General features: G+C 32.7%; 2 protein-coding genes across 3 annotated transcripts; one reads left to right on the forward strand and one right to left on the reverse strand.

The window, feature by feature from the left end:
• Positions 1-1,661: 1,661 nt before the first annotated feature.
• Positions 1,662-13,881, reverse strand: cfap97 (cilia and flagella associated protein 97). Of its 2 annotated transcripts, XM_005168338.5 has the most exons (5): positions 13,679-13,881; positions 9,622-10,476; positions 9,260-9,549; positions 3,807-3,945; positions 1,662-2,199 (listed from the first exon to the last, which is right to left on the reverse strand). In XM_005168338.5, the coding sequence occupies exons 2-5, from the start codon at positions 10,448-10,450 to the stop codon at positions 2,108-2,110; spliced, it is 1,350 nt and encodes a 449-aa protein (XP_005168395.1). In that variant the 5' UTR covers positions 10,451-10,476; positions 13,679-13,881; the 3' UTR covers positions 1,662-2,107.
• A 2,190-nt stretch (positions 13,882-16,071) lies between these two features.
• Positions 16,072-19,419, forward strand: ankrd37 (ankyrin repeat domain 37). The gene is made up of 4 exons (NM_001145614.1): positions 16,072-16,229; positions 16,395-16,547; positions 16,721-16,812; positions 18,747-19,419. The coding sequence occupies exons 1-4, from the start codon at positions 16,206-16,208 to the stop codon at positions 18,979-18,981; spliced, it is 504 nt and encodes a 167-aa protein (NP_001139086.1). The 5' UTR covers positions 16,072-16,205; the 3' UTR covers positions 18,982-19,419.
• The last annotated feature ends 590 nt before the right edge of the window (positions 19,420-20,009 follow it).

Consider the following 20,009-nt stretch of genomic DNA (forward strand, 5'->3'; position numbering starts at 1 on the left):
AGTCATCGTCTTTTCTGCATTTCTAATCAAATAAATGCAGCCTCTGTGAAAATAAGAGACTACATAAATATTATAATTATAATATAAAAGTATTTTATGAAAAGTAAAAAGTAAAAAAAGGTACTTTACGTTGAATACATATTATAAAATAATCTGTAATATATATATATATATATATATATATATATATATATATATATATATATATATATATATATATATATATACATATATATATATACATATATATATATATATATATATATATATATATATATATATATATATATATACATACATACATACATACATACATACATACATACATACATACATACATACATACATACATACATACATACATATACAGTTAAAGTCAGAACCTTTTTAAATATTTACCAAATGATGTTTAAACAAGCAAGGAAATTTTCACAGTATGTCTGATAATACTTATTCTTCTGTAGAAATTCTTATTGTTTTATTTCGGCTAGAATAAAAGCTTTTTAAATTTTTTTTTTAAAAACACTTTAAAGACAAAATTATTAGCCCATTTAAGCTATATTTTTTCGATAGTCTACAGAACGTTTAATAATTAAATAATTTGTCAAATTATCCTAACTTGCCTAATTAACCTAATTAAGCCTTTAAATGTCACTTTAAACTGTATAGAAGTGTCTTAGAAAATACTATTTTACTAGATTTTTTTTAGTCATGAGGGCAAAGATAAAATGATCTTTTATTAGAAATGAGGTATTAAAACTATTAGGTTTAGAAATGTGTTGAAAAAAATCTTCTCCATTAAACAAAATTTGGGGAAAAAATGTACAGGGGGGCTAATAATTCTGACTTAAACTGTATATATACACATTTCATATTAGTTAACAACATTAAAAAAGGAAATAAGTCGTATACACTAGTTAAAGCAATGTCAGCTGAGTTTTACTACCACAACAAAGTCTATGGTGCCAGGCTCTGTGCTTGTTTGATAACCTTATTAGTCTAGCTAGCATGTGTCGACAAGTGTCAGTCAACCTTTTCAAAAGCAGTTTAAGAGTGACAGGCAAATTACTGGCATCGTTACATAGTAACCGGCGGGACATTGTCTGAGCATGCTTGTCACTTAACGTCAGCATGCCAGTTATTCAAGTGTCACACATCTGAGTCAAAGGGGTATATGAACTTTTAATTTCAGCCAGCCAGCCTCAGGGTTTCCAGTGAACCGTCTTTCCATTATAAAATTGTCACTTATAAGGTCTGATTTCCTTTAAAATCAGTGATCTTCCCAGACTAATAGATATTTAATATAAAGTGGGTCTCAGACCAGACAAGAAGCACTGGATTAAATTCCATTTCCCTCAGTCATGTCTTTAAAATATGAAAAATGTATTTTATCCCAGTATTTTCAATGGAGTTTCTGCGATTGCTTGCTTATCCTGGTGGCGCTAGCCGTTACATGTCCTTTATCTTGTTTTATGCTTAAATGAATGCTTAGGTTTATTTAACTGAATGTAATGTAATTACATTACAACATCGATGCTGTTATAAAATTGGTAATAGCACAATAGGCTTTCACCAGACGTTAATCATTGGCTGAAAATGCTGTGCATAAAGCCTATAAACAAACCACTTTTACATTCCAAAAACTGAAACAACTATAAATATCAAAATAACTATTAAAGCATTTATTTAACATGAATTATACATTTTCTGACAGACTCATCAAGAAATTAACTGTTCTGATAACAGCAGCAATGGCTTTAAAACTATGTATAGTTTTAACATACGTGTCTGTCACAAATAGGCACTGAAGTATGTCTCATAAAATGGAATGTCACACTTAACATTTGACTGAATGTGTTTAGTCCTGCAATATCTAAGCCACAGACTTTCAAGTAATAACATCATTGACTACTTAGCTGTGTAAACAAACATTACAGTTTTTAATCACTCCACATCAGGACTAATAAGCGTGAACTCAAGCGCTTTAAGTTTTGAAAGATTTATCCAGAAAGTCTGGTGTTATGACCTGCAGTCATCTACTTACAGTCAGAGTAAGTCATGTAAATCAAAGTGTCAGAGCAGAGAAAGAGAAGGCAATATTTGATGATTATGACCATGCAGGCCGTGGCTTTACTCTATGGAGTTTAGCGGTTTCCGGTCTAGTTTTGTGAGGACTGCTGCCAGGTCTTGAAGTTCTCCCTGCGTTGATCAAAAAACAAGAGTTAACATGAGATTTTACAAAAAACAATTATTTGAACAGATTTGAACGTTAAAATGCAACGCAAATAAAGCAATTAGAGAACTGAATTTACAACTGTTTAACACAGATTTAAACAAAAATGAAAAAAATTGAAAAAAAAATACATAAAGGAGTTAAATGGCAAATTCAGAATGGTATATGAGTATTTGTGCTGCACAAATATTCGTTCAGCATCGATATCGCAATGTGAGCATTCGCAATAGTCACATCGCAGGATCTGCAACGTTAAGTCTGGTTTATAATAGATCATTTTGCAAGTGTTTTTTGAGGCCTGTGAATGTGAGGATTTTAAAAGCACTCAAGCCTAAGAAATAACAGTTTGTAACTTTTATAACGATTAATTTTATCAAACTCATTATACAACGAAGACTATACAGTAATATTTTACATCTGATTCAATTACTGTATACCTAAATGGTATTAAGACTTCGCGGAAAACAATAAAACACTGTTTATCTTAATTGTATCTTTTTCTTTATTAAGTTTATCTAGAATTGTAGATTGTTGATTACAATTTTTACAGATGCACTATTACAGAATTATCAAAAATTATGAATTATTTCCAAATAGAGATAGTCAAGTCATCTGGTGAAACTGTATTCATATCGCAGAATATAAAAAATATTGCAATGTTATTTTTCTCATGTCGTGCAGCCCTAAAGGGTATATTTTATAAATAAAAGCACTGCATTTGGTATTTTTTCTTATATGCCAAATATCATTGGGAAATAAAGTAAGAATCACATTCCATAAGGATATATTGTAGATTTCCAGTGAATACATTAAAACACAGTTTTGGATTGCATTTTTAGCTGCATCTTGTCCAAATATTATTCTTTATTATTTATAAGATTATTTATTTGGCTTCCGCTTATGTATAAATCACATTTGACATCCATGCTTTTGTGGTTCAAGGTCACATTTATGTTTTGATAGAAGCTATTTGCATACTAGCAAAAATAAAGTGATTGATACATGAAAAAAAGATCATTCCAGATTTTTACTTAGAGTTAATAATAATAATAATAATAATAATAATAATAATAATAATAATAATAGCTTTCATTATTATACTTGACCAAAACATATATTCCTATTGTGATGTATAAAAACTAATATAAATGTTTAAAATCATGCCATGGGCTTGAAAAAATAAATAAAAATAAATAAATAAATGGAACGTACACAAAAACACATACTGACAAATAAGTCTTAATTAAATACATTTAATGTGTTTTTTAAATAAATATATAAGAAAATTAATTAGTCTAGTTTAAAAAAAAATCTACCATGCTTTTGCTTTATTATTATTTATGTTAATAATAATACAAACATTTATTTCATTACTTATAGTTTACAAATCTAGTTATATTATAAAACAGTCTAAAATAATAAGCGGAATAATTGTAATAACAAAACAATGCAGAATGAAAAATACACAGTGCATTTTCTATGTTTTAATCAACAATAGCTTAAGGTAATACTCTGCTACAGTGATAACTGAATGTGACATCATCATTTAAAGTGTGTGTGTGTGCACACATACCAGAAGTCTTGGGGTTGACCAGTGGAATGTCTGTATTATGTGTTCCCATGTATCGGCACTGGCGCTGATAATCAGCTAGCTGTTCATCTCTGGTTATGCCAGGAGTGGGCTTCACAGATTCTAGACGCTTCAGAAATGCCTGAAACAACACCAATCATAGTCATTTAACAAACATGAATTCTCCTTAATATTTTGTAGACTGACCTTAGAGCAGTAATATTTTTTAAGCATATTCATTTTTATGCATATTTGTTTGAGAATGTTTTTATTTATTTTTTTTTTTTTAGAGAATTAGGCAGTTATATTAGACAGGTCAGTATGTTGATTCACATCCAGAACTGTACAATTATTATTATTATTGTGTTATTAGAGTGGCTTTCATTATTAACCTCGACCAAATCATACATTTCTATTGTAATGAATAAAAACTAATATAAATGTCGGAAATAACGGAATAGGCTTGAAAATAAAAAAAAAAAATAATTAAAAAAATAATAATAAATAAATAAATAAATAAATAAAATGTACACAAAAATACATGTAGAAAAATAAATCTTTAAATAAATAAATGTATTAATTTAAATATATTATATAATATATATATATATATATATATATATATATATATATATATATATATATATATATATATATATATATATATATATATATAGATAGATATAGATATAGATATATATATATATATATATATATATATATATATATATATAGATATAGATATATATATATATATATATATATATATATATATATATATATATATATATATTATATAAATATATAATATATTAAATAAATTTTAAATACAATTTTTTACATAACTATGATTTTTGCTGAATTTTAATTAAATATCTTTAATCATTGCTATTTATTTATTTATTTAGTTAGTTAGTTACTGAAGCATTAAAAGTCATTAGAAGGAAAATGTGTAAAGTGAAATATGAATAGAAAAATTATCTCAGGCTTTGAAAAAACATCCAGACAATGATTAACCTGCACTAAATAGTTAAAAAAAAATAAGATGGCCATTAGAGTGACTACAACTGCACTCTGAAAAGCTACAGTGAGCCATTGAGAATAAAAATAACCAGTGCTTGAGGATCAGAATGTCACAGGCTGTCATGCCTTCGTATGTCGGTACACACAGCCCTTTGGAAACCTCTCAGTAAGCAAAACCCACGAAAAGAGCGGGGAGTGGAAATAGAGTAAAGGTGAAGACAGAGGACATCTCGCTCAGTGCTCATAAAGAAAGCCACTGGCCATCTTGTACTTTTTATCTTGTGTTCCAGCATTAGTTGCCAGGCAGTAAAACGCTAACAAGACCTCGAAGAATAAGCAGTCTGAATCACAGCTCTTTTTCTGTTCTTCTATTGTACGTTCTGTTTTCATCAGTAAAACCTGAGTGGTCAGTTTAAATCTGTAAAGACCTTTGAAGATGACTGAAAGAGAGTTAGCAAAAGATTATTGGTGACCGTGATGTTCAGAAAGAACAAACACAAACGTACAGTAACAGGGAATGTACTGGAATCAGAGAGTGAAATTTAATACCTTTCATTTGCTTTTTTTTTTTTTTTTTTTAAGTACACATGAAATGAAAACTAACCATATTGATTTAGTCCGCTCACATTGACAGTTTTGTGGTAAACAATTAATCTTTGCATGCCATCAGAAAAAAAATAATCCTTTGCCCTGGTAATCTTTAGTTGAAATCTGAAAATGCACTTCCAGTTTGTTTTCAGTTTAGTTATCAGATTATGTCTGTCTGAGATATTGGACATGGCTAATATACTTAACCATACCCCTTCAACTGTCAGTTTTCACTATGATCATCACTATGACAACAAACAGAAATAATGAGGAGATCTTTTCCTGATCTTTTTGAATGTAATGCCTAATTTACAACATCCAAAGTCCCTTTAAGGTAAGTCATTTCACTCGGCGGCCATATTTAAAACTCCTCTCGTGCAGTATGCTTGGGCATTCTGTTTGAATAGGGAAACATCAAATTCTTCAAAGCTTCTTGCCAAGCTTACAATTACATTTCATATTATGAATAACCAATAAAATAAACAAAAACTGTCTATTTAGTTTCATTTCTAAACGCTTGTATAAAACAAAACCTGCAAAAAATCAAGCCTGGTCCCAGCCCTTCCCGCAGAGAATTGTCATTCTATAGTGATCGCTGATTGACTCCTGTACTAGAAGGCGGACTTTATTTGCCATATAGCAATCGCTGATTGACTCCTGTACTAGAAGGCGGACTTTATTTGCCACATAGCGATCGATGATTGGCTCCTGTACTAGAACGCGGGGCCTCATTCGCCATATTGACAGTTACAATTTTGCCCACTCAAAAGTATAAGAGTGACATATCTTGTGTTTTCTATAGTCTTTGCTAGATCCAATCAGCTTGCAGTAGGAAAAAAACAAGTCACTCCCACTATTTTCTTATTTAAAATTTAGTTTCTCTAGGAACTGCTTAAAAAAACAGTCACAGCTTCCGGTTATTGCAGACTTCAAGACTTGTATATTAGGAGCTCACAACCACTTTAAGTTTCAACCGGTAACATTGGTAACAGTTTAACTCACAGTATATTTAATAAATACTGATTGTAAGAATCGAATCCTAAACTAAAACATTATTCAAGTAAATTAAAAGAAATTAAAATGCTAATCCAGTAGGTGGCATCGATTGAACTGCAGAAATAACAGTGTTGCCTTGGTTAATGCAGTAAACAAAGCAGTGCTATGTCAATTCTAGCAGGTCTAGTTTATTTATGTCAAAATACACAGCATCCCAATTTTCACAGTTAAATTCAGGGAAACTTTAGCATACAACTATACATTGTACAAACAAAAACGATACAAAATTAAATACCTTGTAAAACAGCATTTAAGACTTTTTCTCTATTTAAGACCCTTTAATTTCTCTAGATTGCTTTATCAACTATTAAAGCTATCGTGAAGTACTTTAAAATGTAGACTTTTTTATTTAGTGTTTGGCAATCTCAAGTGAAAAACAAAAAGAGGGTGAGACAGAGTAGCTCCTCCCCTTCTAAAAAACAGCCAATAACGTTCGGTTTTGTTTTATCAAAGCTCTACCAGTGAGAGTGGTTAAGCACTTTCATCAGGAACTTCATCAAATGTGAAGCCTTTTGAAGGGGGCGGAGCAAGTCAAATACTAGAGCATTTGATTGGTTATGATTTGATAAGAAACTGAAGTATGAGGTGACATGAATGAAAGTGCAGATCCCTTCAGGCGGAAGTGATAAACTACAAGCTGTACATGTTTATATGTTCTGGACATGAATTGTCACTAATTTGGTGCGCACTAACTTATAGATATGCTAAAAACTAACCAACTTTAAATTTCAATTAGATCTTTATTACTTTTTAAGACCCTGCGGACACCTCGATTAATTTTCATTCATAGGCAATGGCTTACTGCAATGTGAAGAAAGAAAGAAAGAAAGAAAGAAAGAAAGAAAGAAAGAAAGAAAGAAAGAAAGAAAGAAAGAAAGAGAGATCATCCTCATTTACTCACCCTGATATGGTTTAAAATAAATAAAACAGCACATTTAAATGTAACAAATATATATATTTGGGGACTGGGGGTGAACTGAGTATAATGTCAAGAGCAGCATGTGCCACCTGTCTGTTCTCGTCTAAGTCAGGTGGTAACGGTCTCTCTGCTTTCACTGGCTGTGGCTGACAGCGCCCCCCTAGCCATGCAGAATACTAAAATAAACACTCACACTTCTGCATACATTAATTTGATGAATGAATAATAACACTTACATTAAGGACACAAAAACATCTGGAGATACATACTGGGACACTTGAGTTGAGCTCAAGAAACATTTCTAATTACTAGCTGTGTAAAAAACAATTAAAATCTTGCTTCATATTTTGCATGATCTACTTTATTGCACTTATCTTTGATAAATAATAATTTTAATTAAACGATTTATTTGAAAGGATATATTGCAACAGTGTTAATATTTGCTGTCATTTATAATCAGTTCAATAAATCTTTGCTCATTTAAAAAAGTAATGAATCAGTAATTAGTGTCTTTCTAAAATAAATAAATAAATTATACTGACCCCAGACATTTAAATATAAATCCAACAAAAAAAAAATCTTGCGTCACTTTGATGAATAATAAAGTTTCTCTATGTAGTAGTTGCTTTATAATAAGTGTGACTGAGTTGCTCTCGTTGTGATAAAAATATTAAACCTAAAACTATATTAGAATAGAATTCACAGCATAACTAAAAATATATGAAATCACCCCCTCTAGTGGAGGAAGAGAGAAGATTGTCTTAAGGGATGACGTTAGAATTTCTGTCATTATTTTGTATTCAGCCTGATGTTCTTCAAAACATGCATTTATCTCCAGAAGAGAACATATATACATATATATATATATATATATATATATATATATATAATGCCTTTCCACTAAAAAAAAAGAAAATGTATTACAGAATTTTAATTTTGGGGTGATGTAACCTTTATTAAAATAAGATCAAATTTGATTTGCTGATCAAATGCAGGGGTTATTTGGGGAAGATGGTTACCAATCAAAAACAATCAAGCTCATTTTTAATTTTTACATATTCTGAAAACAATTAATATTTTATTTCTATTATCATTATTGTTCTTTGTTATCGTTAAGAGTGTATAATCTCTTTTCATTACTTGTTCTGCGTATAATGCTGGAAATACTGTCTGTAAACAGTAATAGTAGTGTAGTGGTTCTCAATTCGGGCCCCGCTGTCCCACACATTTTGTATGTCTCTCTTATTTGACACACAAGGATCAGTTCATGGATCTCTTGGTTAACAAGTTGATGACCTAATCAGGTGTGTTAAGTAAGGAAGACATATGCTGCGTCCCAATTCACATACCATCCGCTATTCAATTAGAACTACAAACAAGGATGAAAAGTGTAAATGCACTACAAACATGGTGGACGCACGTAGTAAAGATGTTTGTATGACTGTTAATTAATATCTAGCCCACTGGAAAATATTTAAATCACGTTTTCTGCGTTATATTGCATCTGCAACAACAATACTGAACTTGTATAAAAATGAGTTTGGACATTAACGTCTGAATGCATAATTAATAGACCGGAGAGGATTTCTTTGCATGAAAGACTCCTCAATAGGAGATTAACCCGCTGCTGCATCTCCAAAAAGGTAGGAAATTAAATATGACAGTAATGTGGATGATTGACAGGGCTCATAACACTTAAAAGTATACATTTGTCCTTCACAAAAAAGTATATGCTTTTAGGGTGTAGTTTAAGTATGCAAACTGGGATGCAGCAATACAACATATGCAGGGCAGAGGAGCCTGAGGACCAGAATAGAAAACCACTGTCGTAAAACAATTATGCAGGTAAAACGTATTGAATTTAACTGACCAGGTTCTCCTTCTGAATTCGCTCCTGCTCACGTTGCCTGTTGAGGGCACTGTGGTAAAGGCGTACAGTTGGTGCACTGCTCCTGCGACTGCTCATTTTGGAACAGGGAGAGCGGGCGCTATGTGAACGTGACGATGCTCTGGACAGTTCATGTAACAGCCGCTGGTTCTCCCGGTCGATTTCCCGCACCTTCTCATTTGTGAAGGAATAGTTTTTACGGCTGCCGACAACACTGGCAGGGCTGGAGACCATGAGCACTCGGTCAAAATGTTTGTCTACTTTTAAAAACTCTGCAAAATTGAGAAAGAGAATTTTAAAGGACAGCCATGACAAAATGATTAACTTCAATTTATTGCACAAACCTGGTCCATTTTCTCCTTCAGAGCTTATGCTGGCCTGACCGTCCGAAACATCATCCGCCAACTTCTCTTCGGTAAAGCCCGGCTGCTGTTGAACATCTGCTGTCACATCTATTGACTGGGAAGGACTAATATTAGGTGTGGATAAAGGCGTAACGTCAGTGACTGTGTCTTCAGATTCTGCTGTTTCTTTTTGCCGCTCTTTCTGATCAGCTGAAGAAGTCCGTTGATGTTTTACCGGTGATTTCCTAGAGCGAAAAGTGCTTCTCTCTTCACTGCTGTGAGAGGATTCAGAATCAGATGATGATGTTGAATGGCTTCGACTCTGCCTGTGAATTTTTCCAGCTGTTTTTTTAGGCATTCCCTTCTGTTTTGCTGATCTTGTTGCTGAGGATCGTGCATCCTCTTCGCTTTCCTCATCACTATGATGGTATCCGTCATCATCCTCATCACTGTTAACATTTCCATTGGTTTTCCTCTGTTTAAAATCAGCTTCAGGCTCTCTATCCTCATCGGATGAATATGAACGCACGCTAGACCCTTCATCTGATCGGCTTTTGGCACTTGTGTCTTGACTCTGTCTCCTGCTGGCCTGGTGGTTTGAAGCACCCTCAAATCTGGTTTTATCTTCATTGTTCCCTCCATTGTGAACTCCATCACCAATCTGATTCATTGAAACATGAGTCTCTTTTCCTGTTCTCTCATCATGTCTTTCTGAGGCCTTCTGTTTACTGAGCTGACCATCCTTTGAACTTTTGTGTTCATTAAGTTCACAGTCACTGTCAAAGAACGAGTGGTCAACTTCTCCCTCCAGCTCCTTGGGGCTGTACATGTTTCTGTGCCCTCAGTCAATCGAACCTGAAAGCAAAATAAAGAAAATAAGAAGTGACCATGTTTACCAAAAATTTCCTCACACTGATTTTAATATAGGCTTTTATGTATTTCTTTCTTCAGGTGAACACAAAACAAGATATTTTGAAGAATGTTTTGAAACCAGGAGCCATTGGCATCCCATAGTAGGAACCGCAAATAATATGGAAGGCAATAGCTGCTGCTTTCCAACATTCTTTGAGATATCTTCCTTGGTGTTCAACAAAAGAAAGAAACTCAAATATCTTTTGAACAAGTTGAGGGTGACAATATAATGGCTGATTTTTCATTTTTATGGCAAAATATTCTATCACTTTAACCCAGGGATGGGCAAACTTGATCGTCTAGGGCCGGTGTCCCTGCAGAGTTTTGTTCCAACACTAGTCAAACACACCTGAACAAACTAATCAGAGTCTTCAAGATCACTTGAACTCTATAGGGAGGTCTGTTTGAATAGGGTTGGAGCAAAACTGTGCAGAACACCGGCCCTCCAGGACCGAGATTGCCCACCCCTGCTTTAACCCCTAAACTGTCTTAGTGGTGGGACACTTGGAAGTATTCCAATGCCATTTTTTAATCCTGTAGATATTTTAGTAAGCATTTTTATATTAATCTCAAAATTAAACTCAGAATTTATCCTTTGAAAACTGTGCATTGTATTAGGGCTGCACAATATTGGAAAAATCTGATATTGCGATATTTTATTTTTCTGTGATAAATATTGCATTATGAATACAGTTTCATAAGATGGTTAAATAGCTCTATTTGATGGTTGTCTGGTAAGTCTAACAGTATTCAGGTAAAAAAAAAAATTACACTGCATAAAACGCTTTTCTTACTTTGGTCTGTCTCATTTGGTTTTTCCCCTTAAAAAATAAAGTTGTTTTGGCTTTGAAATGTAGATATTTGGACTAGAAAAAATACAAAAATACTAATTAAGTAAGAAAACATTTTTGGGCATTAATCATATAAATTATGTATAAATACAGTAATTAAAACATTTCTGTAGCTCCTGGTCAACTATAATTCAGAGACTTAACATTGAATATCTTGCGATGTGACTACTGCTGACGCATACTTTACGATATTGATGCTGAAACGATATATTGTGCAGTCCTAGATGGTATCAAGCCTTAGACACAATGCTTAGTACTAGAAATGCTCCAATCAATTGGCTGAAGATCGGTATGTGCTGATAACCACATTTACATTTTACATTTAGTCATTAAGCAGATGCTTTTATCCAAAGCGACTTACAAATGAGGACAAGGAAGCAATTTACACAACTATAAGAGCAACAATAAATAAGTGCTGTAGGCAAGTTTCAGGTCTGTAAAGTCTAAGAAGGAAAGCATTATAAATGTTTTATTTTTTTTTTTTTTTTTTGAGTACAGTTAGTGTGATATCCAGAGAAGCAATTGCAGATTAGGAGGTGAAGTGGAGACTAAATAGTTGAGTTTTTAGTCGTTTCTTGAAGACAGCGAGTGACTCTGCCGTTCTGATGCAGTTAGGGAGTTCATTCCACCAACTGGGCAGATTGAACGCGAGCGTTCGGGAAAGTGATTTCTTCCCTCTTTGGGATGGAACCACGAGGCGACGTTCATTCACAGAAAGCAAGTTTCTGGAGAGCACATACATCTGCATAAGTGAGAGCAGATAAGGAGTGCAGGCAGAAGTCGCTTTGTAAGCAAACATGAGAGCTTTGAATTTCATGAGAGTAGCAACTGGCAGCCAGTGCAAGCGGATGAGTAGCGGAGTGAAATGTGCTCTTTTAGGTTCATTAAAGACCACTCGTGCTGCTGCGTTCTGAAGCATCTGAAGAGGATTGATAGAGTTAGCAGGAAGCCCGACTAGTAGAGCGTTGCAATAGTCCAGTATGGAGAGAACAAGAGCTTGAACAAGGAGTAATATATAATTTTTTTTTTTTATGTAATGTTTCCATTATATATATATATATATATATATATATATATATATATATATATATATATATATATATATATATACTTTTTTATATGTGTGTGTGTGTTTTCTTTTTTTCGTGAATATTTAATAATATAACTTCTTGTACTATACCTTTTGCATTAACAGTAGTTTATAGAACTATTTCCTTTTAGTAAAGTAATGAACTTGCATTTTAACTTCTTATGCATCAATTATGCACTACTAACTTTTTCTTGATTAAGACATGCTGAATTCTTCTTTCACCATTTGCAGTGTTTCCAATTTACATTGTAATTTTTCTTTCCAATTTTTTTAAATTTTTTTTTAATTATTTATTTTCTGTAAAGCTGCTTCTGACCATGACGTTCAGGGATCTTTTGAAGCATCATTAATGTATTCTCTTAGGTAAGGTGAGATCTCCACTCAAGTATCATACATAGAGGGAAAACATGATTTATGCATTATAAAGCATGAAGCATCAGAATCGGTACTCTGTATCAGCAGATCACCACGATAAGGAATTGGTACTCGATATCGGCTGCAAAAATCCTGATCGGGGCATCATTACTACAGTAAAGTGTATAAAACATTTTGTCATGTCAAGTTCAAAACATAGAAAAGAAACTGAGGTAGAAACTGAGCAAAAACTACTAAATGATCAATAGATATTTGATTGTTGCTGCATGTTAAATTAATTATTGATATGTAACGATTTGAGGAAACTATTATAAAAGATTAAATTATAATCATCATCATGGTCAAAATAATAGCAGAATGAAATGTTGTAAAATATAATAATGGATATAAAAATACATTATTGCTATAATGTTACTTCTGAGAATAACCGATGTTGAGTATTAAACGACTATTAGTGCATCTCTAGTGTTTTCTGGCAATGGTAAAATAATAATAATAAAATCTTGATATACTTAACGTACAAAGCAGTTCAGGTGTTAATGTAAAACGTCAATTAGCACTATTTGATCAGAGGTGAAAGCAGTGTTACAGAACATGCTCATAAAACACACGGGGGAAATGTTACTATGACAAGAGCATTAACAAGCAAGTTTGTTTGTTAGCTGCCACAGAAATAGCGTCCTCTAAGCTACACATTCAATTTCCTGCTGCGTATAAAAAGCATATTTTCTTTTATCGTTAGCTAATAAAACCATACACTTCTGAACATGTGCATGACTCAAACACGCCAACGCAAACTCATAAAGCTAATGTAGTTAGCAGTTCCTACCTCTTGACATTTACACCAAAAGCATGCGGGACCACGACACTGTCAGGCAAAGTCTCCGAGACACAGAGCTGACGTGCTGCATTATATGTCGCGTAAACCAACAACTGTTTTGCAGAATGATAACGGTTTAATACAAAAGCTATAACAGCAGCTTTTAGACGCCCTGTGCGCTGCACAGATGAGTGTGTGGGCTCGTTAACAACGGTAGCTAGGTGACGTCATTTCCTCAAATAGTTTGGCGCCCCATCAAAGCAGGGCGGTGTGCTTTATTTTCTGCTTTGCACCAATTCATTCCTTTTCGGCCTAGTCCCTTTATGAATCAGGAATGAACCGCCAACTTATCCAGCATATGTTCTACTCAGCGGACCTTCCAGCCGCAACCCAACAGTGGGAAACACACACCTTGCTTTGCACACAGTTGTGGTATATATATATATATATATATATATATATATATATATATATATATATATATATATATATATATATATATATATATATATATATATATATATATATATGTGTGTGTGTGTGTGTGTGTGTGTGTGTGTGTGTGTGTGTGTGTGTGTGTGTGTGTGTGTGTGTGAAATATATATAATAAATAATACCTTTGTTTATTTTTTTATTTAAATTAATAAATAGTTATGGTACTGGACGGCTGTTTGTTTTATTTTATTTTTTTATTAATTTTTTTTAGAGAAATATTGCTAAAAGTGATAATTTAAAAAAATATATATGTATTCAGTAATTAATTTATGTATATGTATATATTTATAATTATTTATTTAGAGTTTTTATTATTTTTAATAATTTTATTGATAGTTTTTTATTTATTTTCATCTGTGTTTGTATTTTTGTTTATTCAAAAGAGAATAATCAATGAATATTTATTTATTTATTTATTGCCATTTTTTTTTATTTGATTGTTTATTTGTCATATTGTTTTATTTTAATCTGTTTACATTTTTATTCTTATTTTATTTATAGAGAAACAATTAAATCCAATATTCATTAAGTCTGTGAGACGCTTCCAAATTTAATTAGTTTTATTTCAATTCTTTACAACTAAATTATAAATAATATATAATCACATTAAAGGGCACCTATTATGAAAATCTACTTTTGTAAGCTGTTTGGACAGAACTGTTTGTAGGAATAGTGTGTCCACAGTCATATTGGAGTGCTATAAACACAACACGTCTCTTTTTAAAAATGTCCTGACATTAAAATAGGATCTAAATCCAAGTGATTTTGAGGCCCACCGCAATGTGACGGAGGAGTGGGGTTTTTCTTGCCCGTCGAATTGATTGACAGGCACCATGTTTTCATAATAACATGTAAACACATGTCCACAGAACATTTTTTGCAAATAAACTAAGATTTCAACAATCTAATAATATATCATATGTCAGGCTTTAAAAAGCATTGCCATCTGTCTGTCTGCAATATATTCCAGACAGTACGTGACCACTGTGCATGTTTAATGATGCTGCTGCCAGCTCAGTATAAAGGCTGCAATACTGCTAGATTGTAGGCATGCAGCACGTAACCTTCCCTCAAAGCCTCTTTTATGTTGACACAAATGCCATGGCAGATTCATCATTTTCACACCATGCAAAGCCAGACATGAACGTTTTTCCTATTCAGATGTTGCCCTTTTACATTACAATAAACATTGTAAACATCTAAACTTGTAAATGACCAAGCCAAGGACAAAGCAAACTGTTGCTGACACAATGCAAGTTTACATTTCTAAACGTTGTATATTGTGCACTAGAAAATTATTTACCGCTTCTGTTTAATTCATTTTAAACCTGTTTTAACACTTTTTTTCCCTTATATTTTTTGTTCTAAAATTTTTTATACAGTATTAGTTCTGAAATGTGCTGTATAAATAAACTTGTCTTGCCTATTTATTTATTTTAAATAAAATAAAATAAATGGAATGTAAATACAAATTAATAATGAAATGAAAAAAGGTTTATCTAATTTCAAAAGGTGTCTTTAGGCAAATATAACATTTTCTTTAAATTACGAAGAATAAAAAATAATAGAAAAAATATAACAATAATAAAATTATAATAAATGATGAGAACGAGTCTATTGAACAACATAATTTACTTGGACCAAAGTTTCACTAAAATCCTATTTAAATTGATCAGTTGGACCAGTTGTTTTACGTTCCAATTAAATTGTAATGTAAACAACAGCTCTTCTGAAAACTACTTTAAAAACAAAGTATCGAGTACGTGTGAACCGATGAACAAAGTGCCTACGTGTGGAACTGCACAGCTTGCGTTCGAGCTGTAGGATTGATGAACAGTCACGTGATCACGTCTGCCCCTTCTTGATCCTGATTGGTTAGTATCAATGAATCACGTGGTCTAAACAGGGCTCTGCGCTTCTGCTTTTTTCATTGTAAACGCATGTGTGCTTGTTTGATTGCAGAACCAACAGCAGAGCAGCCTAAACGAACATCGGTCATCGGAGCTATTTATTATTTGAGAAATTGACCAGACAGTTGATCATGTTTTTGCTTGAGACAGAGTCGGTAAGTCAATTTATATATATTATAGGTATACAAAGAATTTTATAACCAAGTACTTAATATGCACTGATTTACATATTTAAGAGATTTCTTTCAAAACAATATCTATTTTGCTTACAAAAAAAAAAATAGTTATGAACGTGTTTTTTTTTTTTTAACTACATTCAGCTGGAGCGAATGAGTGATTTGTTTGAAAGCGGATTCGCAGTGAATGGAGGTTTGGATGGTCCCGGACAGTCTCCAGCGCATCTCGCCGCATGCGGAGGTCAGGCGTTCTGTTTGCTTTGGCTCCTCCAAACAGGCGCTGATGCAAACCAGCAGGTAAAAAAAAAATCTAGATTCGGACTCAGTTTTTTTTTTTTTTTTTTTTAACTTAATATTGTGGTAGTTACCAGCAGCTTCTGCTCTTGCTTATAGGCTACATCCTAATTATTTAATCTATGCATGTTCGTTTTGTTCCCAAATCGTAATTAACATTTGATTATTTTCTTCAGGACGCAACTGGAGAGACACCCATGCATAAAGCAGCCAGATCGGGCAGTTTGGAGTGCATCAGTGTGTTGATGGCCAGGGATGCACAGTTTAAGTAAGTGTGTGTGGGTGAGAGGTGTTTCTGTTTCAGTCATTGGTTCGAAAGTGTTAAATTTGTACTTTTTTGTTGCTTGTTTTACATAAAACATTAATTCTTATTAAATAACATTTTACAAGATATCAATGTACAAAATGAAAATAATTAAATGAACATGCCAATAGCCAGTGGGTGTTCGGATGGTTTAGAAGACCCACCCTATACATGAGCTCATTTGTCCTATTTTGACTGTCATGCCATCATTATAAAAATAACCCATGGAAAAAAGCATTAATTCAATTCAATTCAGCTTTATTTGTATAGCGCTTTTACAATGTAGATTGTGTCAAAGCAGCTTCACATAAATGGTCATAGTAACTGGAACAGTGTGATACAGGTTTTAATGTTTAAGTTCAGTTTAGCTCAGTTCAGTGTGATTAAGACCAAGATTAAGACCAATCAGAATCTGATGTGAGTAAAGTTAACTTTCACTGTATTATTGTTATAGAAAAAACATTTTACAAGTAACTTTTATTTTAAATCTTATTCTTCAAAGAAAAAAAAAGACCAATAAAAAGTTGTGAAGCACCAAAAGCAGCTTAAATTAATAGTAGTTTGGCTATTGGTATTATCCATGAATTTTCAATTGTACTTTTTTACAAAAGAATCTAGAAAAATTATGAAGCTCTGCGTTATTATTATTATTTTGTATTTATTATTATTCAAATGAACAAATTCTGAAACTGAGGAAAGTTGAATGTGCTGGCCAGTTTATTTGCCTAATAAATGACAATAGGCTAGAGTTTTAAACGAAAAAAACTTTAACAGATTGCTATTTTCCCCCTAGTGATGTATCATAAAGCAGCCTAAAAATAAGTAGCCTATTTTTCATATTTCTTTATTCAAAATCTTTAGAAAATGTTTTTAGTACATAAAAAACAGTGACCATCCAACAAGCCAATCCAGCAAATAAATGTGCTTAAAATCTCACTAAATTGCTATCTTTATATCTCATAATTAAACTGAAAATGAGTCTAATAACTACAAAAAGGTCCACTTTTTGTAAAATAAAATAAATAAAATAAAAAAACACCACAAACCACCCCTTTCACTAGGCTGGTTAAAGGCCTGATTTATGTGTACATTCACGAAATATTTCTCATATCACCAATGTTTTAAAATTGATTTTGATAAGTAGTTAAAGGCATAGTTAACCCTATAATAAAAAAAATGCATGTGTTCCAAATTTAATAATTTTTTCTGTTGTATTGACATATTGAAATATGTTGGAGGGAAACAGCCATTGACTTATCCCTTTAAGTACATCTATTTGATATAAACTGTTCTGTTGATTAAATAATTACAATTTATAAGTGCTTTTATAATAATATATTTGAGCATTTAAATAATGGCAAAGCTAAATTACTCCAGTTTTAGATGTCAAGTTTTTTTTTTTCAGAAATCATTCTAACATGGTTACTTTATTCTAAATAAATATTTCTTATTGCGTTTTATTTTTTAGTTTTGAAAACAGCTGCTTAGTAATTTTGAGGAAACCATGACGCATTTTTATATTTATTGAGACAGGCAGTTCAAAAACCCATTTACTAAAAATGCAATGTTTTGTAAGTGAAGATATCGTTACTGTCAATACTGATTGATATAATTTGTCCTTGCTGAATTAAAAAAATAAAAATTAAATCTCACTAGTCCCAAACTTTTGAAATTGTGTTTTAATCAACTTTGGCTGACAACATGCGAGAACTCTTAACCCCTTTCTAAAACTACTAATTTCAGCTATTATGTATGTTTTTTCTTACCAGTGTTTAAGGTAACAAACAATAAATAATATAAGCTGTTCAGATTCAGATCATATACTTAATTAAAAGAAAATTCTGTGGATTTCAATCTTATGAACAGATTTCTAATACATGAATATTTTTTTCATTCAGCATTTGCAACAACGCTGGACAGACTGCTGAGGACATAGCATGGTCTTGTGGGTATGAAGAGTGCGGGAGATTTTTGAACTTGCATCGAAGAACACAGGACTTGAAGAAAGCTTCATCATCATCCTCGTCATCCCTCAGTGAACAGCATGTGTTGACCAGCACTCTCGCAGGACAGAAGAGAGGCCACACAGCCGCCTCTGGTGCCCAAGATGGGAAGAGGGCACGGGACTGGTGAATACAGGTCTCATCAAGACAGAGATCCTAAAATAACAGGTGGTTTAACCATTGCTAGAGTGGAATGGTAAACAGATCTATCAGTATGCCCTTGGAAATAAGCCTACTGTAGCCTCAGAACTGAGAATCAGATGATTTAGGCTGGGGTAAGTGATGTGGAGCCTCCCGATCAAGAGGAATGACTGACACTGGTGGACATTATACCAGTCGATGCAGAACAGAGGAAGAGAAGATCACAACTTCCGGGTTTCTGACTGGAAAGAGTGTAACACTAATTAGGATCACACGCATCTTGTGAACCAATTACTCAGACATCAACTGAAGTACTTTCAGAGTTTTATAGCAGTCAGTTAGCATTGGCAGGGACTGTTGAAATGAGTGGATGCAAATGAGCAAAACCAAGCAAAACCAAAGACAAACCACTTGCTGTCAAGCTTTCTGGAGTGCAACAGCTGGGTTCTGGAAGTAGAAACTCCATTTATTTTTCTCCAAGGGGAAATAGACTTCTAACAACAACACACTTGTATTTGAAGATAGCTCATTGACTGTCTTTGCTTTAGTAGAAACACTAGTTTGCAATAATTTGACTTATAATTGTTTTTGATAGTGGAGCAGTGTTGCAAAACATTACCTATGACGCTGTGCTGAAAAATTACACCAATCAGAGAGATCCAGAGAACAAAAAGAACAAAAACAGATCATGTGTCATCTACATACAACCAGCTACTTTTAAATCAATAGTTTAGATTTACATTTAACTTTTATAATTTGATGACGTAATTTGCAATGCTTCTTGGGATTGTAGTTATTTATCTCATGCCTTTGTCTTTTTGTCTCATCGTCTGCTTTATATAGGAGTTTGTCAAGTTGTGATTTAACTCGTAGCTTGTTGATTAGTTACATCTCTTATAATGTTTTTTTTTTAATTAATGAAAAAGTACTTGCAGACTTGTGGTGGATAATAACTCTAAAGGTTAAAAAAGGTGTGATTTGGTCAACTACAGGAAAACAGGACATGCATTGTGGCAG

This window comes from Danio rerio, chromosome 1 (genome assembly GCF_049306965.1).
Source record: "Danio rerio strain Tuebingen ecotype United States chromosome 1, GRCz12tu, whole genome shotgun sequence".
Lineage (NCBI taxonomy): Eukaryota > Metazoa > Chordata > Actinopteri > Cypriniformes > Danionidae > Danio > Danio rerio.

Excerpts from the sequence above, each read along its gene's own strand:
- cfap97 (XM_005168338.5), bottom strand. The coding sequence starts at position 10,450 with ATGTACAGCCCCAAGGAGCTGGAGGGAGAAGTTGACCACTCGTTCTTT. Across the intron at positions 9,550-9,621 it reads TGAAGGAGAAAATGGACCAG|AGTTTTTAAAAGTAGACAAA; the intron begins GTTTGTGCAATA and ends TCAATTTTGCAG. Across the intron at positions 2,200-3,806 it reads GGTCAACCCCAAGACTTCTG|GGAGAACTTCAAGACCTGGC; the intron begins GTATGTGTGCAC and ends TGATCAACGCAG.
- ankrd37 (NM_001145614.1), top strand. The coding sequence starts at position 16,206 with ATGTTTTTGCTTGAGACAGAGTCG. Across the intron at positions 16,230-16,394 it reads TTTTGCTTGAGACAGAGTCG|CTGGAGCGAATGAGTGATTT; the intron begins GTAAGTCAATTT and ends AACTACATTCAG. Across the intron at positions 16,813-18,746 it reads GCCAGGGATGCACAGTTTAA|CATTTGCAACAACGCTGGAC; the intron begins GTAAGTGTGTGT and ends TTTTTCATTCAG.